Raw genomic sequence first — 7,965 nt, 5'->3', positions numbered from 1 at the left:
ATTTATACAAAGGTTATGGCATATTACATCTCATCACCATGGTTCTATCATGTGTAGGATCCGGGGGTATTGAAATGTCGTGGTCGTAATGAGGAGTTTCGAAAACAAAGCCCGATGGTGGATGATCGCGTCCTCGACATTGTCAAGAGAATTGGATTAGAGGGGCTGTATAGGACTCCATTTAGAGAGCTTGACCATAATTTGATAACGGCCTTTGTTGAGCGATGGCGGCCTGAAACCCACACCTTCCACCTTCCACATGGTGAGATGACGATCACATTACAAGACGTGGAGGTTCTGTTGGGGATTCCAATCGATGGTGAGGCAATTGTTGGAACTTGTGCCTTGAAATGGGCTGTTGAATGTCAAGAAATGCTTGGAATTGTTACTAATTTCGTGGTGCTTAAAGGACAGAGGATCCAAATCAAGAAGCTACTTGAAAAAATTGACCAAGGGTTGCCCGATGGTGCAGAAGAGGTTGTTGTGCATCAGTATGCACGGTGTTATATTCTAGCACTCCTAGGGGACACAATTTTCGCTGACAAGTCTGGCGATAGGGTGCATACGATGTGGTTGCAGATGTTGAGGGACCTTCACAATCCACCTCGGTACAGTTGGGGGAGCGCTTGCCTTGCATGGTTGTACAGAGAGTTATGCAGGGCAACCGACAAAAACGCTAGTCAGATTGGTGGGGCCTTAATACTCGTTCAATATTGGGCATGGTCCAGATTCCCTTTCTTGTGCCCAAGGATGGACCTCCCACCAGATGGTGCATATGGCCCACCATTACCATCTTCGCCATTGTCTATTAAGTAAGTCTCTTCCTTGACCGATTCTCTCTATTTTTTTTGGATCCATCATTTTAAACGATATGACACATTGAACTTAGCATTATTCAACATACATATCCTTTTTCTTTTTTATTACATTGCATAATTGGTAGATATTGATTCCCTCTTTCTTCATTGTAGGTTGGTTTGGATTGTGAGCACAAAGAATAGCCCCGCCGAAATCTGTTTAGTTCGGTACCGTCAACTTCTAGATTCTATGTATCCCAACCAGGTATCCAAATTGTGTTTCTTGTAATGTTATCTTAGTCTATACTATTATAACTGTAAAATATGTCAGTTGAAAATAATGGAACATTGCATAATGTGCTGCGCTTTTTTTTTACTATATCAGGTGGTGTGGCAACCATATGAAGCTGATTTAGGCTACCTGCCTGCGTTCTGTCTAGCAAGACGAGACATGTGGATGGCGAGGGTGCCGTTTGTATGTTTCTGGCTAGTAGAAAAACATACACCGAATCGTGTTCTTTGTCAGTTTGGGATGGTGCAAGAAATTTCCGAAGATGTTGATACTGACGATGCCCTTCATAAGATAGACCTAAGGGGGAAGACTGAAGTGGATTAGAGGGTCAGACATTTTGGCCACATCCAAGTATGGAATACGAGAGCACAGAAACTATGTCATGGAGCACGACTAGAGGGTGCTATGTCGAGTGTTCATCCATACTTCGGCTGGTATGGTAAAGTCACATGGAGGTTTGTCGACCACACTAGCGCCTCTCTTCTTATTACGGTAATCGCTTTGACCTTTCTTTCCAAATTTTGTTGCGTATTACCATTTTTGCGTTAGGTGTACTAATTGTACTACAAAAATTGCAAGTCGTCATGCACAAGCAGATGTTGATGCATTATGTAGTAGACAGTCCTGAGCACAAGCTGATTACAGCTATGCTGAAGGAAGTGGATCACCTTCACCGTCTAGCTGCCCATCTTCCCTTGGAAGATTCGGATACAGCAAATCCAGAACTGCCAGAACATAATGCACGACCAAGCACGAGCTCAACTCCTGCCAGCCATAGCCATGGCCAGTGTGTTGCACCCCATCAAGGCCAAAATCAACCCCCTCCACCCCCACATGCTTATCCTGCCCCAGAGTTTCCTCCACCCCCACATGCATCACCTGCCCCAGAGTTTCCTCCACCCCCACATGCATCACCTGCCCCAGAGTTCCCTCCACCCCCACATGCATCTCCTTCCCCAGAGATCCCTCCGCGTACTACTCCCGCATTTCCTGACCTACAGATCCCTGTACCCACTGCACATGCATCTTCTCACCCCGAGATCCCTTCACCCACCCTATGTACATTTTCTGACCCCGCGCATCTATCCCTTACTCCACCATCCTTTGATCTCGGCATTGATTTCAATGACACCCCTCAGGTCATGCACACTCAATCTCCCTCGTACAGCATTGGTCATATACACCATGTACCACCCCATAGTGACTCCATGTCATTCATGCCCACTCCTGGACTGCATACAGCTCCTATGACTATGAGCCTCACTCACATTTCGTTAGCTACACCATCCTCCCCCGTAGTTGTAGTATCTTCAGTTGATGGGAGTCAAGCAAATCAACCAGCTGTGCATGTCGAGAATGAGCAAGTTGATGAGCTACAGTCACCCCCACAAGGTCGGCCTAAACGCACAAGAAAAGCACCTCCTTGTGGGATAGGTGGTCACAAAGCAGGACACAAGGCTGGCCCCACGGTATGCATTGGTCATTTACTAGCTTTGAATACTTTCGTGACTGCTGCTATAGTTGGTATTAAAATTCATTTGATCCATTGTTTCTTTGTAACTTCGTCTTTGCAGCAATGCAAGGAGCCTGACCAAGGAGATGCGGTACCCCCTCCCCCACATACCAGACATTATACAAGACAGCGTAAACGTCAAGTGCCATAGGGTTAGCACCCCATCTGCCCATAACCCTATGTTATTTTTATTTTTTTTATTTATGCTTTGTTGAGATTGCTTTGCATTTACATATTTGTTTAGTTCAGGGCTTCAAACAATGAAGCTCAAGAGGTTTTTTTTTTTTTTAGTTTGTTAGGTATTAGGGTTTTAGGGTTTTTCTTTAGGGGCCAATTAAATATCAGATTACTTCTCTGTTTACTTTTTTTTTCCTTATAGTTTCCTTGATTAATTCCCTGTTATAATTGATACTTAATTATGTATCCTCACATTGAAAAGGATCACTTGGTAAAGCTTTTGAGGCAGCTGTTGCTAAGTGCACCTTCTCCATCACGTGGCATATGTGGTAAAAATGCTCCAAATGCAGCTGATGTGCCTACTCTTCTTGGGAGGAATTCATTTTCACTATTAAGCTGTAGGTGTTTTCACTTTAAGTGTTACTGCAGTTTATAAATTAGTGTGTCACACATGCAAAGCTTGAAGTTGGGATTTTCTCAATTGATTGAGAAGTAATATTTATGTATATCATGCTTAAATATTAAGTTTCCATACTGTTTTCATCTAAATTATTCATTCACTGGTGTACGGAAGTTTTGGCAGTTCTATTCCTCTTCCTTTACCAGAAGTACTTCTGCCTCATTTGGTTTAATAAAATTTGTTACTTATCAAAAAGCACTGCTATATTTGCACCCATTTGTTGGTAAAGGTAGTTTTTCTATTTATTTATAATTATGAGCTTCCTATCCTTTTTCGGATGATAGGGACAAAGGGAATGATGAAGTCAAGAGGCCCCCGCTTACATGCGATGGCCTCATATGAGAGCCGATCAAGTTCGTGGGCTAAGTTTGAGGGAAATTGGGGGTGGTTTTGCAAGACATTGTCGTGCCCCTTCGATTCGTGCAGCAAGTTATGCCATTGCAAAACCGTCTACCATGGTACAGAAGATGCAAAATACCAAGAGACTAAGGGGACACAGGAATGCTGTATATTGTGGTATGCCTTTTACTCCTAGACCTGTATTTTAAATTCTAGATCCATGTGGAAGATAATCCCTTGTATGTTATGGACTGATAATCAACAAACAGCATATGGTGAAGTTAAATTTGATATTGAGTTGCTTTTGCCTTTTAGTCCAAAGGTTAGCATTAGACTTATTTTTTCTAAGTTTACTATTGTTGCTGCTGCTGGTGCTATGTCTTTTAAAAGAAAAAAAAATGCAAAAAAACCTCTTGAACTTTGGGAAAATATTAAACTGATCCTTTGATTGTTTGTGTGTTGTAGTTATTGTTTGTGTGCCCCTTAAAACTTTACTGTAGTTATTGGCTTTTATCTTTTTTCAGTTCATAAAAACAGGTTTGCTCCTAATTAAAACCACTTGCTCCTAAACTTGTTTCTTAAAAACAGGTTTGATCCTTTTATCTTTTATCTTGTTTCCTATATAGTTTGGCCACTCTCAGTCTCTCTTTCTCTCTCTCTTTATTAAAAAGTAATAATGGAAGAATAAATTCCTTTAAATGTTATTGTAAGTTTTAGTGATGGTTTTACCTTCATGTATATCCTGTAGCAATGTTTGATCGCTCTGGGAGATATGTTGTTACTGGTTCAGATGATCGTCTTGTTAAAATCTGGTCAATGGAAACTGCATATTGTTTGGCCAATTGCCGTGGACATGAAGTAAGTCTGGATGGTCTGTAGGACACTCCTTTGCATCATTTGATCATTTGTTACATTTAGAACCAAAAGAGAAAGAACAAATGAGAGATTTTTCTTTTTGTTATATCTTGTTATATTTAATATCTTATTTTATGCTCATAAGGGTGATATCACTGATTTGGCTGTGAGTTCCAACAATGCTTTGGTGGCATCGTCTTCAAATGACTGTAGCATTCGAGTTGTAAGATATGCACTTCTCCCTATTGTTTCCCACCCTGTGTTTGGATACTTGATGATTATTTGACTCTTTTATTTCCTGCTTTTGATAGTGGCGTTTGCCTGATGGGTTCCCAATCTCAGTCCTGAAGGGGCATACTGGAGCTGTTACTGCTATTGCATTTAGCCCCAAACCTAACTCTATTTACAACCTTCTATCGTAAGGCTGGTCCTTTCTTTTTTTAAATACCTATGTATGTATGTGTGGCATTGTTGGTTTGCTGTAAAAAAACGCAATGTTCTGTCTGACCTTGTTGATTTGTGGTATATTCTTTTCGATAGTTTAATTATTAATTGCTTTGAATTATTCTTTTTGCTTTTTACAAATTTGATTATTTACTATTCTTGAGATCCATACCCAGTAGGGGGCATGCCCACTGAAGGAGCAAAAATTACTTGACCTAATCTGCTAGCATGGTTTTGGATGATTTCTTGGCTGATTGCCGAGAGCCTTATAGCTCAGTGGCATTGATTGATCTCTTTATAAGAACAACCATGGTTCAAATCCCCCATTCCCCTCTTGTTGTAACAGTTTATAAAACAACAACAGAGACTTAGTTCCAATTTTTTTGGGTCAGCTATGGATACTCAACAGATCAATTAGGATCAGTCACATATATGTTTTTTCTCCATTATATTCTATGTGAAGCCATTCTCTTTATTACTTCCTTAATCAACAAATCTTTGTTACTACTACTATTAATGTTATTTTTGGTCACTCTTTCTTATTGGTGCATTAAATATTAATTGCTTTCATCTGAACATGATCAAACCATCTCAAGTGACTCCCTTATCTTTCATCTATCTTTAAACTGATTTCCTCATTCTTTCCGTGTATTTCTACTTATCCATCTTAACATTCTTATTTCAGCTACACATTTTATGAATATGTTTTTTTTTAATAGCCCAACATTTAGTACAATTGGACATAGCTGTTTCTGAAAAAAAAGGCTATTGTCCAGGGAAATGGTGAAGTCTTGGGCTGCTAAGGGCTAGTGCTTGGGTTCAATTCTTGAGAGTGGCCATTTTACATATAAAAATGCTGAAGGTTAGGACTGTATCCAATTCTTCTCTCCCAGGACTGTGGGTCTGACATTGGGTAATGACTCCTTTTTAAGTTTTTCTAGGATAGCATCTGAAAACACTGTTTGGTTCGAACTCATTATAATTGTTTGTTAAATTGTAGTATTTTAAACTGATGCATTCAGTTTCCACATTAGTTGAAGTGATTAATGACCCTTCATCTGCCGTAATGAAATTTCATTTTTCTTCATTTCTAGGGGATATAGTCCTATTCTTTTTTGTACTTAGTGAAGTTCTGAAGTCTTGTTTTATTATGTTTTTATAGTATCTGCTACCATCAAACAATCTCTCTCCCCTTTAAATTTTTTTTTAACAATGAATTCCTTTGGCTATGGGATTTGTTTGCTGTGGAGGAGAAAATTCCTATACACATTCTTCTGTCAATTGATTTATTTTAAATGTAATTTACTTTGTGTATCCTTGTCCTCTGTAGGTCATTTGATGATGGAACACGTAGGATATGGGATGCTAGGTATTCCCAGTTCAGTCCAAGGATATATGTTCCAAGGCCTTCAGATTCTCTAGCTGGTTAGTTTGCCTTTTTTTAAGTGTCCTTATAATTGATGTCTGCTTCATTGGGGTAAAAAGTTTGAAATAACTAATTGGCTGCAGGAAAGAACAATGGTCCATCCTCAAGTAGTGTTCCTCCGAGCCATCAAATTTTTTGTTGTGCATTTAATTCTAATGGAACCGTATTTGTTACCGGCAGCTCTGACACTCTTGCCAGGGTATGTTAAACATATTTGCTCTTTGTTTATTTTGTAAATGTCTTCTGCGTATTCTTTGTATTGCTTCAACTTTCTACAAAAGCAAATGTAAATGTTTTGCACAATCTTTAGTTCTTTACTGCATTAGTATTCGGAGTGAAGTGTAGCTATAGATTAAGATTTTTATATTAAGAACTATATGCTTGCAGGTGTGGAATGCTTGTAAACCAAATGCAGAAGACTCGGACCAACCAAATCATGAGATAGATGTGTTATCTGGCCATGAGAATGATGTCAATTATGTGCAATTTAGGTTAGATTGTCATGGTACATTGCCAATAATCTTTAATAAACTTTTGCATGCTGATATATATGTTACTCCATATTTTGCAGTGGGTGTGCTGTAGCATCTAAATTTACTATGTCTGATACCTCAAAAGAAGAGAATATTCCAAAATTTAGGAATTCCTGGTATGTTTCTTTGTTTCTCTGCCAGTACTCTTTCTTTAGGGGTTGGGGGTGGGGAGTTAAAATTGAATGCTATAAGGTCTATCCTTCTTTTTAATGTGGGTTCTCCCTTCAGGTTCCTATTTTAATATTGCATTATAGGTTAAATAATATTGCTTTGGTTTAATATAAGCTATATAAGAAATATTTGCATTGTTTTTCTGTTTGCAGGTTCACTCACGACAACATAGTTACCTGTTCTTGTGATGGCAGTGCAATTATTTGGATTCCCAGATCACGTAGATCACATGTAAGCTCCCATCAATGAAGACTTAGACTTTCTTGTTCTTGCGGCCCTCCCTGACCCCTTCCCTTTTAAAATCTATTGTTGTGAGACAACGAGTGACGTAATTGCTGATAATCAATTACTTATCCTAATAGCTTAAACCATTAGGAAATTGGGAATTTAATGATTTAACCATTATTCTAACAAGTCCCTTCCAAAATGTGAAGTTAAATTTGGTGATTTGACTTGGTGTTTGATATGTGATTTTTAGATAAAAATTTGTATTTCTATTATCTTGTTTTAGGGGAAATCTGGCCGTTGGACAAGAGCTTATCATCTCAAAGTTCCACCTCCACCAATGCCTCCTCAACCTCCATGAGGGGGTCCTCGTCAGAGAATGCTTCCAACTCCTCGTGGTGTTAATATGATTGTTTGGAGCTTAGACAATCGCTTTGTCCTTGCTGCTATCATGGATAACTTGCTTGTTGCTGTTATTTAATTTAATTGTCTTAATGTTTTGGTATGTGTTGCTGACACTTCCTTGAATGGGTGATTATAGTTAATCAACTAAAAATGAATCCATTGAGTATAGATTCCCCAAGTGGTTTGTATGAGATAGTTAATTGTGATGTCTTCACTTTCTAGGCTGCTTGTGCTTTGGAGTTAGAAGCACTGACACTTCATTTGGGGTGCCGTACCCATGTCATAATAGTGTCATATCATGTTATAGTTTTTCAAAAATTGCTCGTCG

General features: G+C 39.0%; 2 protein-coding genes across 2 annotated transcripts; both read left to right on the top strand.

The window, feature by feature from the left end:
- Nucleotides 1-267: 267 nt before the first annotated feature.
- On the top strand, nucleotides 268-1,413 carry LOC142620357 (serine/threonine-protein phosphatase 7 long form homolog). The gene is made up of 3 exons (XM_075793737.1): nucleotides 268-812; nucleotides 972-1,062; nucleotides 1,183-1,413. Exons 1-3 carry the CDS (start codon nucleotides 268-270, stop codon nucleotides 1,411-1,413), a joined length of 867 nt encoding a protein of 288 aa, XP_075649852.1.
- A 2,149-nt stretch (nucleotides 1,414-3,562) lies between these two features.
- LOC142620356 (uncharacterized) lies at nucleotides 3,563-7,593 on the top strand. The gene is made up of 10 exons (XM_075793736.1): nucleotides 3,563-3,755; nucleotides 4,327-4,436; nucleotides 4,579-4,656; nucleotides 4,745-4,851; nucleotides 6,208-6,302; nucleotides 6,387-6,502; nucleotides 6,691-6,794; nucleotides 6,875-6,952; nucleotides 7,160-7,238; nucleotides 7,519-7,593. The coding sequence occupies exons 1-10, from the start codon at nucleotides 3,563-3,565 to the stop codon at nucleotides 7,591-7,593; spliced, it is 1,035 nt and encodes a 344-aa protein (XP_075649851.1).
- Nucleotides 7,594-7,965: the final 372 nt, after the last annotated feature.

Source organism: Castanea sativa, chromosome 12 (genome assembly GCF_040712315.1).
Source record: "Castanea sativa cultivar Marrone di Chiusa Pesio chromosome 12, ASM4071231v1".
NCBI lineage: Eukaryota > Viridiplantae > Streptophyta > Magnoliopsida > Fagales > Fagaceae > Castanea > Castanea sativa.
This window is presented reverse-complemented; position numbering and strand designations above follow the sequence as displayed.

Bases quoted from the DNA above. Each gene is read 5' to 3' on its own strand.
- LOC142620357 (XM_075793737.1), top strand. From the start codon at position 268: ATGACGATCACATTACAAGACGTGGAGGTTCTGTTGGGGATTCCAATC. The intron at 813-971 runs GTAAGTCTCTTC...TCTTCATTGTAG, and splicing joins TCTTCGCCATTGTCTATTAA to GTTGGTTTGGATTGTGAGCA. The intron at 1,063-1,182 runs GTATCCAAATTG...TTACTATATCAG, and splicing joins ATTCTATGTATCCCAACCAG to GTGGTGTGGCAACCATATGA.
- LOC142620356 (XM_075793736.1), top strand. From the start codon at position 3,563: ATGCGATGGCCTCATATGAGAGCCGATCAAGTTCGTGGGCTAAGTTTG. The intron at 6,303-6,386 runs GTTAGTTTGCCT...AATTGGCTGCAG, and splicing joins GCCTTCAGATTCTCTAGCTG to GAAAGAACAATGGTCCATCC. The intron at 7,239-7,518 runs GTAAGCTCCCAT...ATCTTGTTTTAG, and splicing joins CCAGATCACGTAGATCACAT to GGGAAATCTGGCCGTTGGAC.